Source organism: Prunus mume, linkage group LG7 (genome assembly GCF_029339155.1).
Source record: "Prunus mume cultivar Tortuosa linkage group LG7, ASM2933915v1, whole genome shotgun sequence".
In the NCBI taxonomy this organism is placed as follows: Eukaryota; Viridiplantae; Streptophyta; class Magnoliopsida; order Rosales; family Rosaceae; genus Prunus; species Prunus mume.
This window is the reverse complement of record NC_142704.1, coordinates 2380083-2400232: the sequence shown is the minus strand read 5'-3', so window position 1 is coordinate 2400232 and position 20150 is coordinate 2380083. Positions and strand designations below refer to the sequence as shown.

At 38.2% G+C, this 20150-nt stretch overlaps 2 protein-coding genes and 1 pseudogene across 2 annotated transcripts; 1 reads left to right on the top strand and 2 right to left on the bottom strand.

The window, feature by feature from the left end:
- Positions 1 to 198: 198 nt before the first annotated feature.
- On the bottom strand, positions 199 to 2744 carry LOC103337563 (heat shock protein 83-like; annotated as a pseudogene).
- A 6515-nt stretch (positions 2745 to 9259) lies between these two features.
- LOC103337562 (mitogen-activated protein kinase 4-like) lies at positions 9260 to 13475 on the top strand. Its single transcript, XM_008240726.3, has 6 exons — positions 9260 to 9799; positions 10475 to 10604; positions 11033 to 11170; positions 11699 to 12031; positions 12751 to 12934; positions 13035 to 13475. The coding sequence occupies exons 1-6, from the start codon at positions 9627 to 9629 to the stop codon at positions 13205 to 13207; spliced, it is 1131 nt and encodes a 376-aa protein (XP_008238948.2). The 5' UTR covers positions 9260 to 9626; the 3' UTR covers positions 13208 to 13475.
- A 214-nt stretch (positions 13476 to 13689) lies between these two features.
- Positions 13690 to 16810, bottom strand: LOC103337561 (Pectin lyase-like superfamily protein). The gene is made up of 6 exons (XM_008240724.2): positions 16501 to 16810; positions 15920 to 16258; positions 15393 to 15513; positions 15134 to 15308; positions 14818 to 14888; positions 13690 to 14600 (listed from the first exon to the last, which is right to left on the bottom strand). The coding sequence occupies exons 1-6, from the start codon at positions 16531 to 16533 to the stop codon at positions 13891 to 13893; spliced, it is 1449 nt and encodes a 482-aa protein (XP_008238946.1). The 5' UTR covers positions 16534 to 16810; the 3' UTR covers positions 13690 to 13890.
- Between the last annotated feature and the right edge of the window lie 3340 nt (positions 16811 to 20150).

The window sequence follows — 20150 nt, the reverse complement described above, 5'->3', positions numbered from 1 at the left end:
CGAAGCGAGTCTTTATTAGAATATGTACAGGATAGGGAGTTATCGTCAAACATCCACAAGTTTAAAACTAAAACCAAGAACCAATTACCAAAACACTCTACACGACATGAAAAGAAACCCAATCTACCTTTCTATATATACTTGTTGACTGAAGCGAACTGCTTGTAGAAGTTTTTAGTGTCACAAAGGCATCGCTTTTTAGTCGACTTCCTCCATCTGATTCTCCTCCAATGGTGGCACGTCGACATCGCCGTCTAGTCCGGGATCATCATCATCAATGCTCAAACCTAGTTTCAGCATCCTATGAATCCTCCCCGCAAATGTGTTGGGATCATCAAGACTAAAGCCAGAAGTCAAGAGAGCAGTCTCAAAGAGCAGCAACACGATATCCTTCACCGACTTGTCATTCTTATTGACATCAGCCCTCTTCCTCAGCTCCTCCATTATGCCATTGTCAGGGTTGATCTAAATTTTCTTCTTGCTAGCCATGTAACTAATGATGTTGTCCCTCAATGCCTGAGCCTTCATGATCCTCTCCATGTTCGCTGTCCACCCATATTCTCCAGTCACCAAGCAGCAAGGTGAATCCACAATTCTATTAGACACCACCACATTCTCTACTATATCCCTAAGAATGTCCTTCATTGTCTTGCACAAGTTCTCAAATGATTGTTTCTGCTCCTCATTCTTCCTCTTCTCTTCCTCTGATTCGTCCTCAAGCTTAAGCCCTTCCTTGGTTGCCGAGACAAGCTTCTTCCCATCATACTCCTTCAGTTGCCCAACAACATACTCATCAATGGCATCAACCATAAAGATCACTTCATACCCTTTCTTCTTGAGCCTCTCCAAGAAGGGCGAGTTCTCGATTGCCTTATTGCTCTCACCAGTTATGTAGTAAATTTCATTTTGGCCCTCCTTCATCCTTGTGACATAGTCCTTCAAGCTGGTCATCTCATCACCACTCTTTGTGGAGTGGTACCTGAGCAAATCAGCCAACTTACCCCTATTTTGGTTGTCCTTATGGATTCCCAACTTGAGGTTTTTAGAGAAAGCCTCATAAAACTTGAGATAGTCTTCTTTATTCTCTGCAATCTCATTGAACAACTCAATGCACTTCTTCACCAAATTCTTCATAATAACCTTGAGAATCTTGTTCTGCTGCAGCATTTCACGAGAAATGTTAAGTGGCAGATCATCCGAATCCACAACACCCTTCACAAACACGAGGTACTCGGGCATGAGCTCCTCACAGTTGTCCATGATAAACACCCTCCTCACATATAGCTTGATGTTGCTCATCTTCTTCCTTGTGTCAAAGAGGTCAAAGGGGGCTCTTTTAGGAACAAAGAGAATGGCTGTGAATTCAAGCTGGCCTTCAACAGAGAAGTGCTTCCAATCAAGAGGGTCTTCCCAATCATTGGTAAGGCTTTTGTAGAAAGAAGCATACTCCTCTTTTGAAACCTCCTCAGGCTTTCTCAACCAAATTGGCTTCTGCTTGTTGATGAGCTCCCACTCATTTCTCACCTCTTTAACCTTCTTCTTCTTGGGCTTCCTTTCTTTGTCCTTCTCCTCATCCACCTCCTCAACCTCCCCCTCCCCTTCTTTCTTCTTAGCCTCCCCACCATCTTCATGCCCATCATCACTGATCTCTTTCTCAACAATCTTCTCAACCAATAAATAAATAGGGTAGCTTATGAACTTAGAGTGCTTCTTGACCATCTTCTTGAGCTTCCTCTCTTCCAAGAATTCCAACTGGTCTTCCTTGAGGAAGAAAGTGACCTTGGTCCTTCTACCAAGCGGTTCTCCATCAACATCCTTTCTGATGGTGAAAAAACCACCAGCCTGAGACTCCCACACATACTGCTCATCATCATTGTGCTTTGTGGTCATAATCACCCTATCTGCCTCCAAATAAGCAAAGTAGAAACTCACACCTAGCTGCCCAATCATGCTCATATCAGCCCCTGTGTGCAATGCCTCCATAAACTCCTTTGTCCCAGACCTTGCAATTGTCCCCAAGTTGTTTACTAAATCTAACACAAATTACACCCAACAAAAAGAAGAAAAAAACCCAGCAATTATTTCAAATCCAAACCTCTAAATAATTTAAACAATTCAACTAACAGTACTGCCAGTCACCAAATTTTCTTTGTTTTATCAAATTTTGTTTAATTGGTAAATGAAATTGGTGACCCTAGTATCATTTCAAATCCAAACCCCTAAATAATTTAAACAATTCAACTAACAATACTGCAAGTCATCAAATTTTCTTTGTTTTATCAAATTTGGTTTAATTGGTAAATGAATTTGGTGACCCTAGTATCAGTGTTCAATTGTAGCTCAGAAGGTTAAAAGCATTGTCCCTACACCTGAGGTCATAAGTTCGATTCCCCCTCCTCCAATTTTGTTTGTATTAAAAAAAAATTCAAATAACTTAAAATGCAAGTGATGTTGTATGCACCTGATTTGGTCATGCCAACGCCAGTGTCAATGATGGAGAGGGTCCAATTGGACTTGTCAGGGACAATCCTAATAACAAGCTCAGGCTGAGAATCGAGCTTGCTCTTGTCAGTCAAGCTCTCGAACCAAATCTTGTCCAATGCATCAGAGGCATTGTTGATGAGCTCACGAAGGAAGATCTCTTTGTTGCTGTAAAAGGTGTTGATGATCAAACTCAAAAGCTGGTTGATTTCTTCCTGGAAAGCAAAGGTCTCAGTGTCTGCCATGGCAACTTCTTCAGCCATGAATATTACACGTACACAGAACAAAATGACAAATTTGCAATGTATACTTTTTATTTTTTTTGTGCTGGTAATTGGGTTTCATTTTATAGTGTTGAGGGTTTGACTGAGGAGGTTCTTGTGGCTTCTTTGCCGACCCAGCAAAGTTCCAAAAGGAATTGTAACAAGTGAGTCGGTGGTGAATGAAAGAATTGGAACGTATAGGGTAAAGCCACTCTCATCATGAGGGCATATTGTATTGATTTATACAGTATTACAGATAGAGTCCTATATCAACTATGATAATGATATAATGTTATCAGATAACCAAGAGGAATTCCACATGGGATAAACGTAAATACAAGATAGAGTTCTAAGGACAATAGTCATCTAACACACCCCTGCAAGCTGACAGAGGAGGACCGCACTGGAAGCTTGGAGGTCAGCAGCTGGAAACGTGGAATAGACAACCCCTTCGTAAAAATGTCAGCAATTTGGTCATAAGTAACGAACGTCAAGCTCCTGCCGCACAACTTTTTCACGAACATAATGATAATCGACTTCAACATGACGAGTAAGTGCATGGAAGACAAGATTGAAGGCCAAGGAGATTGCGCTAATGTTGTCACACCAAAGTTTAGGACAGGAAAAAGAAAGCTGCAGATCACGGAATAGTGCACGGAACAAAGAAATTGCAATAGCAGTATAAGCAAGTTGGCGGTACTCACTTCGGTCTGAAGCGAGAAATACCTCATTGCTTTTTAGAACTCCATGAAATTAAATTAGACCCAAGATACAAGCAGTAGCCACTCGTGGAGCGACGATCATCAGGATCACCGGCATAGTCTGCATCAGAATAAGTCATTAAAGACAGGGAACCTGGTTATAGAACAAGCCATGAGTGGAAGTAGCATTAAGATAAGAATACGTTTGACAGCAACCCAATGAGCAGAGGTAGGTTGGTGCATAAATTGGCAGACGTGGTTCATAGCAAAGGCAATATCAGGGCGTGTGAGAGTGAGATATTACAAGGCACCAACGACACTACAGTACTCAGAAGGATCATCCAATGGAACACCATTATGGAGGCTAAGACGACGTCCACTGGCAACAGAAGATGAAATATGTTTGGCGTCCTGCATCTTTGTGCGTGTCAACAAGTCCTTTATATATTTGGATTGAGTGAGAGAAAGCCCGTTAGGAGTGCGAAGAACTTCTATGCCCAGAAAATAATGAACAGGCCCGAGGTCCTTCATGGAGAAGAGACGGCTTAAGTCTTGAATGAGTGTGGAGATGTGGGTCGGGTCATTGCCTGTAATTAAAATGTCATCAACATAAATTAATAAATAAACTCGAATGGACCCATTAAGATAGATGAATAAAGAAGAGTCGGTTGTGGAAGCAGTGAAGCCCAAATCTTCCAAATGAGTGGAGAAACATTTAAACCAGGCCCGAGGGGCTTGTTTGAGCCCATAGAGAGAACGCTTAAGACGACAAACATGGTCAGGAAATTGGGGGTCAATGAACCCAGTGGGCTGACGCATATAAACCTTCTCATCTAGATAGCTGTGGAGGAAAGCATTCTGAACGTCCAACTAACGAATGGGCCATTGAAATTGAACAGATAAGGCTAAGATAAGACAAATGGTGGAATGATTCACAATTGGGCTAAATGTCTCGCCATAATCCAACCCTTCTTGCTGATGAAAACCATTAGCCACTAAACGGGCCTTGTAACATTGAACGGAGCCATCGGAATTGCGTTTGATGCGAAACACCCACTTATTTGGCAAAACATTTAAGGTGGGCTTTGGAGGAATAAGGACCCAAGTACCGGCTCGTTGAAAAGCATTAAATTCTTCTCCCATAGCAGTGCGCCATTCCTAAAATTTATTAGCCTGACTGAAACAAGTGATCTCAACAATATCAATAGAAGAGTCCAAGAAAGCATGATTTGCATATTTAGGATTGGGCTTACGAAGACCAGTTTTAGCACGAGTCACCATAGAATGAGTAGTAAAAGGTCTTACCTGAGAAGTGGCCGAAGGTGATGAGTGTCTTGAGGAACTTGGTAAAACAAGGTCAGGCTCAGGAGAGGGAAAAGTGAGGACGGTCCTATGTGGGGTGTGACGGTAAACTTGGAGAGAACTAGGTGGGGAGTGTTGGGTTGTTTGGGAGGCAACGGTTGTGGGAGTATTGGTGGCATTGGGCAAGGGAGAGGATGGGCTGGGAGAGGTGGGCGTGACAATTTGGTGGCCATGGGGCTGCGAGGCAGCCTGATGGTTGGGAAGAGACCCAAACACTTGTAAAGGTGGTGCAGAATCCGCAGAATAGGAAGAAGAAATGTGGGCATGAGCGCCCTTGGTCTCTTGAAAGGGGAAGCAATTTCATCAAAAATAACATTGCGTGATAAAAAGACTCTGTTAGTGGACAAGTTTAAACAACGATAACCTTGATGATCTAATGAGTAGCCTAGAAAGACACATTTAACAGATCGTAAGTTAAGTTTATTAGTATTGTAAGGCCGCAGATATGGAAAACATACACACCCAAAAAATTTAAGAAAAGCAAAGTTAGGTTCTTGATGAAAAAGAATTTGATATAGAGACTGAAGACCCAAAACTTTAGAAGGAAGACGGTTAATTAAATACACAGCAGTATGCATGGCCTCAGCCTAATAGGCAAGAGGCATGGAAGCATGGGCTAACAAGGTAAGCCCATTGTCAACAATATGACGATCTTTCCGTTCTGCCAAACCATTTTGTTCAGGGTGATGGGGACAAGAAATGCGATGGTCAATACCATGAGTAACCAAAAAATTATGAAAAATACGACTAGTATATTTACCACCCCCATCAATTTGAAGAGCTTTAATTTTTGTAGAAAATAAATTCTCAACAAGTGTCTTAAATTTAACAAACAAAAAGAAAACCTCAGATTTCAAGTGCATAGGGAATATCCACGAGTAGCGAGAAAAATTATCAACAAAAAGAACATAATATTGAAAACCATAAACTGATTTATTAGACGAACTCCATACATGAGAGTGAATGAGTGCAAAAGGAGCATGCGTAACAGACAAAGAAGACTGAAATGGTAGCTTAACACTTTTTCCTAAAGGACAAGAATGACAAGTAAAATTATCAAAAGTCTGAGTGCCATCAATAGACAACTTATTTTTAGATAATAAAAATTTTAAAATAGGAGATGAAGGATGACCAAGGCGCGAATGCCAAATATGACCAACAACACGAACACCAAGATATGCAATACAACCAGGAGATGACATGCTAGATGGAAGATAGTAGAGATCAAGATTACTGGTGCCCCGGAAAAGAGTCTTCCTCGTCCGCGAATCCTATACCAAAAAATGATTGGGATAAAACGTGAAGAAACAGTTATTATCCCTGGAAAATTTATTAACGGACAATAAATTACAAGAAGCAGTAGGGCAGTGAAGGATATCAGTAAGAGAAAAAATAGAGTTGTTGTTAGGAGGAAGACTAGAGGAGCCAATATAGGTGATAGGCAAACCTGTTCCACCAAGCACACCATCGACAGAATCATGGCCATGATATTCTCGGGAAAGAGACAAGTTACCCAGATCATTGGTGATATGAGAGTTGGCCCCAGTATCCACAACCCAATTAGAAGGACGAGGAGACGAGGATTGTTGAGCAGTCATGGCAGTAAGGTGTTGAGGACCTTCATTCGACATGTTGAGACGATTGTAGCAATCCAAAGCAGAATGCCCATAACGTCCACAAATTTGGCACCGAATAAGCAAACCAAAAAAGGAAGCAGAAGATAAGGAAAAACCAGCAGCAGCTGTAGGAGGAGGACCCAAAACACCAGGTTGTAAAGATGAGCCACCAGGAGAAGAAAAAGAAGCACGACCAGAACTATGAGAGGAGGAAGAGCCACGAAACCCAAGATGTCCAGTAGCAAAGGAAGAACCAAACCACGGGACAGAACCACCAGAATGTCCACCACGGAAAGAAAAACGGCCACTATTGCGACAGCGACCACGAGAAGAAGCATGACCATGGGCAGCAACCATCGCAGTGGCAGGACCATCACGGGTAGGAGCATGGAGCGTAAGATGGCGTTGTTCAGCAGAGAGCAAGAAAGCCTCAAGATCAGCATAGGTAATAAGGGTTTCACGGGCTTGAGCAGACGCAACAGTAGACTCATATAAAGGCCCAACATTATTCATAATGACAGCAAGAAGATCGGAGTCAGGAAGAGGAGAACCAGATAACGCGAGGTTGTCGACAATAGCATTGACCTTGTCCAAGTAAACAGCAATGGAGGAATCACCACGAGCAGTACGGAAGAGTTCACTACGAAGTTGCAAAATTCGATTTTGATTTGGAGAGGCGAAATGGTTTTCAAGAGCCACCCAAGTAGATCGAGCAGAAGTAAAACGAGTGACGGTGGCGAGAACCGTAGAATGAATAGAACCATTGATCCAGGACAAAACCAATTGGTCTTGTTGAATCCAAGTATCATAAGCAGGATTAATGGCATCAGTAAGCTTGCCCTTGTCATCTTGAAGAAAAGGAGAAGGAGCGACGGAGGCACCATTGACGAAGGATAGCAGGTTGTGACTCTTGAGGAGAAGGAGGATCTGGGCCAACAAAAGGGATAGTTATTGCGATCAAGCTTCATATGAACAGCTTTAGAGACAGGGGGAAAAGAAGCATAGGAATCAGAAGAAGAGGCCATGGATAAATAATAATTTTTTTTTTAAAAAAAAGAGATATAGAGAGTAGAAAAATTTCAGACTGTAAGTCAATAAGCTCTTGATACCATGAAAGAATTGGAACGTATGGGGTAAAGCCACTCTCATCATGAGGGCATATTGTATTGATTTATACAGTATTACAAATAGAGTCCTATATCAACTATGATAAGGATACAATGTTATCAGATAACCAAGAGGAATCCCACATAGAATAAACATAAATACAAGATAGAGTTCTAAGGACAATAGTCATCTAACAATGAATGAGGTGGATCAACATTCTTGGCTCTTCAAAGTGATCTAGACTGTTCCTTCCTCTCTTCATGCAGATTTTTTGACATTTGGGGGCTCATTTTGCTACATCTGTGATGTGCTGCTGTACGTGGCATTCTGAAGCTTAATGCATGATATTCTTAACATCTTTATCTGTATAGCGGGGTAAAATAAAAGTAACAGAGGATATGAGTGCAAACTTTTAACAAATCCATTGCCCTTTTGCATATTTCATCTAATTGTGCTATCCCCTTTTGCAAATTTCATATTACCATGATTGAAGATGGATTTAGGAGGACAAGGTGCAGCAGTGAGAGGGTTCCTTCTATTTTTCTGTTTAGTGGCACTGACTGTTTGTGATTGGGTTTGGAAGACCTAAGAACACTTTTCATAATCAAAAGCACAAAGAACACTTTATATAATTAAAATCACTTCTAATAACGTTTGACATAAAAATTTAATAGTGTTCATGAAACGTTTTTGTAGAGCACTTACTAGGTGCTTATTCAGAAATATCTGTAACACACGAAAGCATTTTACAAAAGTCCATACTCTGTGAGGAACTTAGACAGCACTTGAACTTCTAATAAATATTTCAACATGTCTTGCAAAATGCAAAAACACGTATGAGAGCACGAATGTTTCCTATAAAATCAAAATTCCAAATGCCATTCTCCACCAACGACCCAACCCCAACAGTTAATTCTAGTCAAATTCCTCTCATTTTCTAGGCTTCCTGGGGGCATAGGCCCGAGAACAAACAACAAGACTTAGCCCATAGAAACCCAAAGCCCTCACATACAGGCTTACATTAGAAGAACTCAAAGCCCAAACACAGTGTTGCTGTGGGTTGCCAGAAAAAGAAGCCTTCACTACAATATGCAGACAGAACCCATTTTGTCTCTGCACATGAAATCAAATACATGAAGAAACCGTGACAATTCATTGAACTGATGGTGATCTTTCATCTTTGAGTTCAATGCATCACTATTACTGACAGTAAGCTCAAAGGTTATTCTTGCCAATATTTCCCAAAAGAGTTTTGTTTTGTCCATATTTGCAATTAATAAACCAACCCATCATTGTATATCATGGGTAGTTGGTGATAGTGGAACCTAAAACTAGAAAAAGTTTGAGGGGGACTACAATGCCAATCATTTTAAAAGTTTGTGGGGGACTAGGAGTGAGGAAATATTATCCCCTGGAAACATTGAAAGGGTCAGAAATGTGAATATGAATGTGAAATGCAGAACTTTTGAACACTAGCAAAATAAAGTTTCCAATTTCCATTGCTTCAAACTTGTTAAATATTGCAAGTCATCCAGAAAATAATTCCAAGTCAAGTCTAAGGAAGAAAAAAAGGGCAAGTTCCACTACACGTTGTCTAGGGTAGATGACCAGACTTACATACGACATGTCTTAAGCAATCAGGCCTTCCTTCCAGGTGTGTGCGCCACTGCCAGAAAATCTAGGCTTTTGGTCAGAGTCAAGAGAGACGCGTGTGCTTGATGATGCAGTCATGCGTGTACCAAATACCCAAATTTTATTTTATTATTATTTTTTCTTTTTTCCTTCCTTATTTCGTGATCGAAACCATTTTGAAAACAGGAAAAGTCTCATTCAAAAGTCACGGATTTTGCAAACCATTTGCAGATCAAAAGCTCAAAAGCTCTCTGGTAAAGTGTAAAGCAGATAGCTTTGCATTGCATTGCATTCACAGTTTCACACAAAACCCATTACTTGTTATCCAAAATCACCTACTATGCTCTGCTGAATTTGGTCGAGAATCACGGGCACCATTAAAGCCCCAAACACCCGCTTCAGGGTTTCTGAACCCTTTAAAGAAAAGAGCTTCCTTTGCTTGGTTTCAAGTTTGAAGTTTGAACATGGCTGCCAAAGAGTCGAGCTCTGCTTCTTCAACGGATGCTAAAATCAAAAGGGTGCTCACCCATGGTGGTCGATACGCGCAGTACAATGTGTTTGGGAACTTGTTTGAGGTCTCTAGCAAGTACGTGCCTCCCATTAGGCCTATTGGTAGAGGTGCATGTGGCATTGTCTGGTAAGCTTTCTACGTTCAAAAATTGATCTTTAGCTTCTTTTGCTATGTGGGGCACTTTTAATTTTATATTTGTACTTTTGCTTGGTTTTGTTGACATTTCTATCGATATATTTTGCTTTACTTTAGAATTGGTTTCAATGTTTTTATGTTGAGTTTGGTCTGTTGAGTAATTTGAGTGATATTCCTTTGTCCGGATGATATTCAAGATTATATTGCAGAAAACATGCCCAAAATAGAAGAAGAAACTCTGTATAGAATTTGTACTTTGTTGTTGAAATCATTTGATATTTCAATGGAGGGGCATTTTATTGTACATAACAGGTTCAATAATTTATTATGCTGTTATTTTGTTTTCTGTGTGTGTGTGTTGGTTTTATATCAGTTTGGTTACAAATGCTAACATACAGCAGAGCTGGTTTCTTGAATATAGCTGATGCTTATTAGCCACTCCTTTTGGATTAGGCATCTATTCTTTGCAATTGTTGCTTTGCTGTTCATGAAGTTGGTATGCGTGGTTTCATGCCTTGCTTCTGCTCATCATGTGTTGTGAAGAGCAGATTAGCCTAGAAGACTGCTTGTATTACTGAGGAAAGAGTTTCCTTATGGTTTCTTTTTCTTGACAAGTATGATTTTTGGGATACAGTGTGGTGGATAACACAATTTCTTTCTTTTCAGTGCGGCTGTCAATGCAGACACACATGAGGAAGTTGCAATTAAGAAGATTGGTAATGCATTTGACAATATAATAGATGCCAAAAGGACCTTAAGAGAAATCAAGCTTCTTCGCCACATGGACCATGAAAATGTAAGTTTTATATCTAAGAGTAATATAACAAAACATGAAAGCAACTCTTTTACTTAGGATGAAACTTGAAAGCAAGCTAAAGACAGGACAGCTGATATTGGTACGTCGTTAATGATTCTTCAGGATACATTACTGCATCTTCAATATATGATGGGTTTAGCATCTTTTATTGTCATGCTGGGTTTTCTCTGAAAACTATTCTTCAGCATTCTGTTATTTTCTGCCTTTTCTCCTGTTAGCTTGTAGAAGGGGCCCGTCTATGCCTAGTCTCCTACCAGCACCCCACCATCAGTCATTTATGGCAAATAGTTTTGTTTTTCTGTAATGACTATCTATTCCAGACCTGGTTTGGCCTTCTGTTGTACTGCATATATTACTCTTTCTATTTGGGTCTCTTCAGAATTACAGCTCGTTAATTCCCTTCACAGGTTATTTCCATCAAGGACATTGTACGACCACCAAAAAAAGAGACCTTCAATGACGTATACATTGTTTATGAACTAATGGATACCGATCTTCATCAGATCATTCGGTCTGACCAACCACTAACAGATGATCATTGTCAGGTTTGGCACCAATAATATCACTGGGGCTTCTTACCTTGTAATTGTAATTATATAGTTCAAATTATCAATGTACTGTGGTTCTTTGCTCTTTTTCCTTTTTGCATACTTTGATTACATAGGGGATCTTAATAATATAATCTATTACTTTTTTTTTTCTCTGTTCTTATAGGTTTTAAGTGGCATGTTTCATAAGTTTCATGAATATGAACTTTTATTTTTTAATAAAAGAGGTAGATGGAACCTTATATACAAATACCTTGAACTTGAAGAGAATTCATGTAAAACTAAATATTTGTGATTATTGTTAATCTTAAAGGAAAAAAAAGTCGTTTCAAAACAAATTAATTGAAGTGTTATTAAATATTTTTATTATTGTAAGTTTTTTCTCAGCTTTTTCATAAAGAAATATCAAATTGCGACCCTATGTTTCGGATATTGTTTAGAATTCATAATATTGCGATCTGGTTTCGTTACTTTGCTTGGGTTTAAAGTCATACATGAGATTGATATTTTGTGTATCCTATGCAGTACTTTCTGTATCAGCTGTTACGAGGACTAAAATATGTGCATTCAGCCCATGTCTTGCACCGTGATCTGAAGCCAAGTAATTTGTTTCTTAATGCTAACTGCGACCTTAAAATCGGAGATTTTGGACTAGCAAGAACAACAACTGAGACAGATTTCATGACTGAGTATGTTGTCACTCGTTGGTATCGAGCACCAGAGTTGCTACTTAATTGTTCAGAGTACACTGCTGCAATTGATATCTGGTCTGTTGGTTGCATACTTGGCGAAATCATGACCAGAGAACCTTTGTTTCCTGGGAAAGATTATGTCCATCAGCTGAGGCTTATCACAGAGGTACTACTTTTGGAACTTCAAAATGAACTTAAAATTTAATTAAGCATGATTTTAGTTTTTCATTTGATGTATGGTTGACATTTGTTAGATTAACTGGATGGCCAACCTGTTTTGATAGTTGCCTCCAGCCTCCAACCCCTTTCTCTCTCCTAAATTTCCCACTCTCTTGAGAATACCTGTCCAATCATAACATTTGAGCAAGGATTCACACCTGATCACCTAGGTGGCTGGGTAGAGAAAGTGCCTAGACCAAGTTCAGTTGACATATTTCATAATGGGCACCCACAGGTGCCACCATAGTGCAAACCACCCGAGTTTCTTCTGATTCCTGGGGTATCTTCGTCATTAATAATTGTCTGACAACTAGGTCAGCTATTGTAGCCTTCAGGAAATGCTTGCTTTGTGCGTTCCTCCCTGAGTTCTAATGTCAATAGGCTGTTAATTTGTGCTAAGATATCATGGTAAAAGATTGGTTGTCAATATGTTCTAAAGATTATCATGTAAATTGTCAAACTGATAGTACTAATATAGTCATGACATGCTTTTGGTTCATATCATCTCACATGGTTCTGGGACCCTCTTAATTAGTCTTCTGTACTATAATAATTTACCATTTTTATATCGTATGCTTATTTATTCTTTATTCGAAAGTCCTTTATATGTTCATTCTTGTAAGATGTACATGGAACATAATGTGTTATTGTTCTTTTTGTTTAAAGTTAATAGGTTCACCTGATGATGCTAGCCTTGGGTTTCTTCGAAGCGATAATACCCGAAGATATGTAAAACAGCTTCCACAATTCCGGAGGCAACAATTTGCTGCTAGATTCCCTAATATGTCTCCTGGGGCTGTGGATTTGCTAGAGAAAATGCTTGTGTTTGATCCCAATAGACGCATTAGTGGTATGAGAAATGGGTCCAAATTTTCAAGAGTTTCATTTCAAAGTAGAGGATCATATTATGAGTCCATTTTCCCTGATTTCTGTTTTTGATCTGTTTGCAGTTGACGAGGCACTTTCTCACCCATACTTGTCGTCCCTTCATGATAACAATGATGAGCCCGTCTGTTCCAGGCCCTTCCATTTTGATTTTGAGCAACCATCGTGCACTGAAGATCATATCAAAGAGCTCATCTGGAGAGAAACAGTGAAGTTCAATCCAGATCCAACCCACTAAAGGAAAATGCGTTTGCTTCGGCTGTAGATATATATGTATTATGAAGAACTTCCCCCCTTGTAACAAATGTATCATCAATCACCACTCTCCTGTAACCACTCTCCTGTAACTGATGTGCGAATGGTTGTTATTTGTTAAGGCTTCAAAGCAATATTGAAGTGAGGTTGGGGAAAATGATTTAGAGCTTGGCACAAAAATTCTGGATGTTGTACTGACTTGGTTATGAAATTTTTCTATTCGCATCATATAAAATCAATAGATTTGAAGAGCTGTTTTCTTGTTTCTATTTTTTTAAATCTTGCACATTTTAGATCATTATTTGCTTCTAATCTGGTTTTATTATTTTGTTTTTCATGATGATGTTTTTGTTGCTCCTTGTTTTGAGAACTTGTTTCTGCATAAGAAAATAATCGTCTCACAATGAGGGTGTACATTGACAGAGTCTCTGAAAATTGAGGTATGATATATAATCCATTGTTGTATTTTTGGCTAGAAATGTTTCATCTGTTCTTTTCAATAAATCATTTTGTAGTTAGGAACCTAAAAATATGCCACTTCTCATTCATCAACCAGTCGATTTAACTTTTCAAATTGTTTTTCTCGATTGTTATAAATAAAACTTTGTAATATAATCAATCATTGTTCATGGGAAACAAATTCCTAGACAAGGATGTTTCAATCTATCACCAGTGCTTCCTCCTGTAAGAGCACACCTGAACTTGAACATTATCAATTGGCAGGCGTTCTTCTGGAAAATTACATGCTGCAACATTACGTGGCCCCTGGTCTACCAGAAGCCCACATGCCTGAGGAACCACACCACTTGAAATCCCAGCAACATCAGTGCAATTCCATGGCAATTTCTTTGCCTTCTTTGCCAGTGTAATTGTAACGTTCGATATGCAAATTCCGGTAAACGGATCACCAGGTATTCCCTCCAGCTTAGCTGCCATTGTTACATTCTCAGCAACCATGTCATGATAATTTATATTCTGGATCACAGGAAGAGCATTAGGATCATAGCCATTGTCTGCATGTGATCCATAGTTTCCTGTCATCCAAAATGCCCATTTCATGGTTTTCATAGTCATCCCTCTCACATATATGTCTTTCACAAAGCCTCCTCTTCCCACAGCAGTTTTGATCCTAACTCCTGATTCTGAATCAATGGCCAGAATGTCCTCTGCCCTCACATCTTGGATCCCACCAGACATCTCACTCCCAAGTGCAATCACAGCACTGAATGGAGAAATGCATGTGAGCCGTCTTATCACAAGCTGCTTAGTTGGCATCCCAAAAGCAATACCATACTGATCCCAACCACTCTTTACTGCTATACAATCATCCCCAGAGACAATGTAGCAGTCTTCAATTTTGGTATTTGTGCAAGAATCTACACAAGATAAACCAAAATCAACTTTATTATATGCATGATAATTATGGGAAAACTATAGTAGAGTAAAAATTAGCAGTTGGCAATAGTAACTTTTGAAAACATAGTTTTATATTAGCAATTCAAAAGCACTTCTACTATTTTGGACAGCAAAGTGTGCCTTAAATTTTGTGCAGATAAGCAAGAAAGTAGTGTATATGAAACGCATTATGCTTACCTGGGTTGATCCCATCTGTGTTTGGAGATGTCACTGGTGCAAGAATTGTAATGCCTTGAACAAGAACATGGCTGCATTTTATTACAACAAATCTTAGAATTCAAAAGGATCAAACTTTATGAGTTACACATTTCATGCATGCTGCCGCAGCAAATTTGATGCTTTTTACTTCTTTTACTGACAAAAGAGAGAAGAAAAAAAGGTTTTTTAGGTTTTAGACATAAAAAAATTTTCACTTTTGAAAAAGAAAGCTGGAGAAAGGAACCTTTTTGCTTTTTCCAAAATGTAAAAAAAAAGGCAGGATGGAGAAAGGAACCTGCTGTAAACAGGATGGACGTTCCATGATGGAGAATTAATCAAAGTGAGATTGGAAATTTGGATATTTTCAGAATACATGATTTCGATCAGGTACGGTCGGGTGTACTTTAACTCTCCCTTCTTGAATTTTTGCCACCATAATTCACCTTGACCGTCAATGGTGCCATTGTGCCCTAATATCAAAATGTACCTAGTGTAAGCAACTCTACAACAACTTCAATCCCATAACTTAATCACATTACATGCTTGTTAATTACCTGTTATTACAACATCAGTGAGGTTGGTTCCAAATATCAGACTGATGAATCTCCCACCGTCCGTGTCCCTCCCTCGACCGTACGATGGAAGTGGTTGGATCACCGGCCATTCACTCTCCTCCTAGAAAAATTGTGAAAATAGAAGAAAAAAAACCCAAAAAAAGGTTCAAAACATGTTCATCATCATGCACACTAGATGCACCAGAACACCTAGAACATATGTTACACAAAAATGATGACCTTAAAAATCTTACAACAACCACTTTAGTTTGAAAAAGAACATGTGGTTGGAAGGTTATTTTTGGATTTGACTCTCTGCACATCTGTCCTGCATGCAGTCACGGATATGCTCTGTTTTTTATTTTTATTTTTCATTTTTCAATCCTTCCTTCAAATAAAAATTATTCTGATCACAACAAGAATGCATTTTTCTTCCACCCTTTTGGATTTAGTTTCATTTACAAAGACCCAAATGTAAACAACCATCCATTTGTGTTAAGAGAGATTGTCCATCAAAATTTTCTAACCTGAGAAGCAAGAAGAACTGCATCTTTATGGAGATAGAGGGTGAAATGGCTGGTGAGGTTGAAGCTGCCTGTTAACCATTTACCAGGAGGAACAAAGAGCTGTGCCCCACCATCAGATTGATACTGACTGAGATGATTGATGGCAGCCTGAAAAGCCTTGGTGTTTGATGTGCTTCCATCACCAACTCCTCCAAACTCTGCCAAGGAAGCACTGTGGGCTCTGCAACTCATGGCGCAGTACTCAAAGTAGTCTAAATCTTCCCGGGCCTTGCGGCTTTTAACTCCTTTTGTTGTGGCCAATAAAACCACAACGACTATTGCCATCAGCATCTCAGATAACTGCAACATAGAAAAAACAAAAACAAAAAATAGAGTTTCTGATGGGATTTCGGTAATTATTGCCTGCATTTTTTTTGGTTTCTGGATGAAAGCAAGCAGACCCAATAGGGTAAATTCAACAAGAAAAATAAGAGAGAAAAAATCATGTAACAAAACTGCCAAAGAGCAATGCTTTTATAGGTGCATCAAAAACAGTTTGTAGAATTAAGAGGGGAGGAAGATTAATGGAAGAGAGAGCTTACCTGAGATGTCAGGGGAGTCTTCCACAACTTCATTATACAAAACAATGGTAGTTGCTCAAACCTTGTCTTTTGGTTTTTTGCAAAATGAAGTGTGTATATATATGTATAAGTTGCAGTTTGTGTACTTTTTTGTTTTTGTTTTTTTTTTTCTGAGACTTGTTTGAATGCAGAGCAAAATGGATGGAGATGATAAAGTTAGTTTACCTTTTTCACCCCAAAGCTTGTATCTTTGTCAAAGTATCATTCTTTGAGAATGTTTAATATTTTTATTTTTATTGTTATTTTTTAAAAACTTAAAGATAACCCCCCTTAGCTGTGCCTTAACCAAAGCCTTTTATATGCATATGTTACTTAAGTTTGGCCATAATTTATTGTAATAACCATGATTTGATTGACAAATTAATCACAATTAAAAGATGTAACAAGCAAGTTTTGGATTTTGCTGCATCAGATTAAAAGAAATGTGATTCAATGAGAAACTTGAGGGCATCATTCACATGGTCAGTTTCAATATAGAAAGAAGTGGAAGCAAATTTTCCATAAAACTTCAAGAACTGGAAGATATGTATGATGGTGTAATGATGGAGTCAATGTGGAAAAAGCACTACATAAAGAATGCCCAGTGCGCACTATAGAAAGCATCCCCACTTTTTCCCTTGTTATTTATGTGTAGAATTTCATCCTCTTCTCTCTCCTTCTAGGGAAAGTTTGTTTAACTACCTTGTTATTTTGTAGCCCTTAGATTGGCGACAATCTTGAAACACTAGGAAGTCAATGTTGCCCTCACCTTGTGACATTGGAGAGAACCCTAAGTCTTCATATGCTACTTTAGTTTAGTTGGTAACATACAAGTTGGTGTTCGTAGCATTACTATTATCTATATGGTAGTCTAATGTTCACATAATATTGACAAAAATAGGGATATTTTGGAAAAGGTCAAAGGAGAGAGAAATATTTTTAAAAGAGGCTAAAATGGACAAAAATGCCCTTGTTTATTTTCGGATTTTTTAAAGAATCTTTTACATTTGCTTTTTGGTTTAAAAGTTAAAGAGTTTTTCTGTCTTTTTCGGAAAAGTTTTGACTTTTTCCAAAAGCAAAAATTTTTTTATGACTAAAACCTAAATTTACTTTTGAGAGGAATCGAATATGAGAAAATTTGGTATCCCATTAAATTTACTTTTGAGAGGAATCGAATCTGAGAAAATTTGGTATCCCATAATAAAATGACAAAGGTGAGGTCATCTGCAGTGGTTATAGATAGTGCTTCGTTGGTATTGTAATATGACACCCACTATGACTTTGCAGCATAAAGAAAAGAAGTTAATTTTGGCTGATTATGATGTGAGGTGTTGATTGGGGGTCCACAGTTTCACAGTACCTTGTATTTATCCACCCGTGACTTTGTTTGAGCAATGTGGCCAGCTCTTCACGGGGTTGCTCAATCAGTGGAGGGAAAGAGGGAAGCCAAACCAAGCCCTTTTTCTTTGATGTTGTCACAATCTGCATATGCGCCACCCACTTTTCTCTGTTCCTAAACTATTTATTGCAATTCAGAATCTTGTTTTATGATGAGAAAACTAAGGTTTATGTATATTTATGTTAAACATAAAGAGGATAAATTGTTCAATAAACATGTACTTAATTTTTTGTGTAATCGTCACACAGTCACTTCATATTATCACTCACTTCATATTATGAGACATGTATCTACAATCGTTTATTTATATTATAACACGTGAAAATTTTCCGGTTTTTGTGGGCTGGGTGATCCTACTTGTAGTTTTTACATCATCTCTCTGCTTTATACGCTCTCATGGACCAAGAATGTGAGAAGAAACTGAAGATTGGGCTTAATTTGTGAAGAGACTTTGACAAATCCAAGGTCAAGTAAGCTCAGTTTTGGACAACCCAAATAAGCCTGTTGTTGGCCCACTTGTTGCCTATTCCACATAACGAGACAAGTGTAAAAATTGCAAGACTGATGACCTCCTTACCCAAGTTTGTAATATTTGCAGTTGTGATAAATTTGTTACAATTTAGTATAAATTTGATCTTAGTTATTAAGGTGGTGGCTAGTAATAATTGAGCTGTTTTGTTTGAGGAATTGAAGATAATTGCAAGATAAAAACACATATTATTAATTTGTTAAATAGAAAGTTGGGAATTGAAGATAATTGCAAGATAAAAACACACATTATTAATTTGTTAAATATAGAAAGTTGAAATAAATAAAAATATTGAGAAAAAAGAAACAAAACGAAATAAGTCATGTCAGGAATGACCTGGTTTTCTAGCACAACCTATCATCTGTGCGCAGTGCCTAGCATGGCTATAAGTTATATGAGCATGCAACAAAAACGATGTTAAACTAATTAAACTTGTTAATTGGTGAATTCTTGAAGACACACTCTAGCTACATGCAATAACAGCTTGAGAGCTGGTTGAATTTATGATTTTTGACCTAGAAAAACTCAAGATATCTAAGTCTCGGTTCGATAACCATTTCAATTTTAGTTTTTAGTTTTCATTTTTTTTTTTGTACTAGAGTATAGAAGAAAAAAATGGGGAGTGGAAGTGAGAATGAGAGTGGAGATAAGATTGAGATGGAAGATGAGAGGAGAGGATGGGAGAGAGGAGTAACAAAAGTGAAAACAACAACTGAAAATTGAAATCTATTTCAAATTGTTTTCACTTTCAAGATTTTGTTTTCACTTTTGTTACTCCTCCCTCTCATCCTCCCCTCTCATCATCTTAATCTCATCCTCACTTCCATTCTCACTCTCATTTTCCTCTATACTCTAGCACAAAAACTAAAAACTAAAATTAAAATAGTTATCAAACGGGCCCTAAGATTTGCAAATGCATCCGAGTCATTTTCATTCTATTTTAACTATAAAAATCAGATTTTACAGGCATTAATAATGGAATGCCTATAAAAATCTGTATGTTTAATGTGGAGGCAGTAAAAGTAGTGGTGCCAGATGACCCTGCATCTCTCTTGGCTCGTCACCTGTCAATAATATATCTTCGTGTCCTTATTATTTCATCAGCTGTCTGTATGTATAGCAGAAAGGATCCAGGATTTTAGGGGCTACTTGTTGAGTGCTCCAAATGTAAAGCCCCACAAAGCTTATATGCTCAGTTTATAAATTTTAACAGCCAAGTATCCAATTATTATTAGTCAACTTAGGTAGGGTGTGTGAGTATTGATGATTGGCATTTGGCAACTTAGTTAAGCATAATTATGATTGAAATTTGGAAAATTATGGATAATTTGTACACTTTTTTGAACCTTGTTCATAGCATCTTCTTCATCAATTGTGTATGTATGTATATATATATATATATATATATATATATATATATATGGAGAGGGCGTGAGAAGTAGATAGTAAGAAACAACAACCATGTTGTTGATGCATGAATGAGGATGATCCAACAAAATGCTATTTCTATAAACTGGAGTTGGTTTATGTCTAATTCCACTCAATGAACATAAGATAAGGAAAGCTTAGTTCCCTTCACAAATTCTTCGTTTCGGGTAACAAAAAAGGATTTTCGAGGAAGAAAACAGAAGGAAACTTACTAAGTTTGTTCAAGTTTTATGAATCCATGATGGAAAACAAAAACAAAATTCTATACATCACATG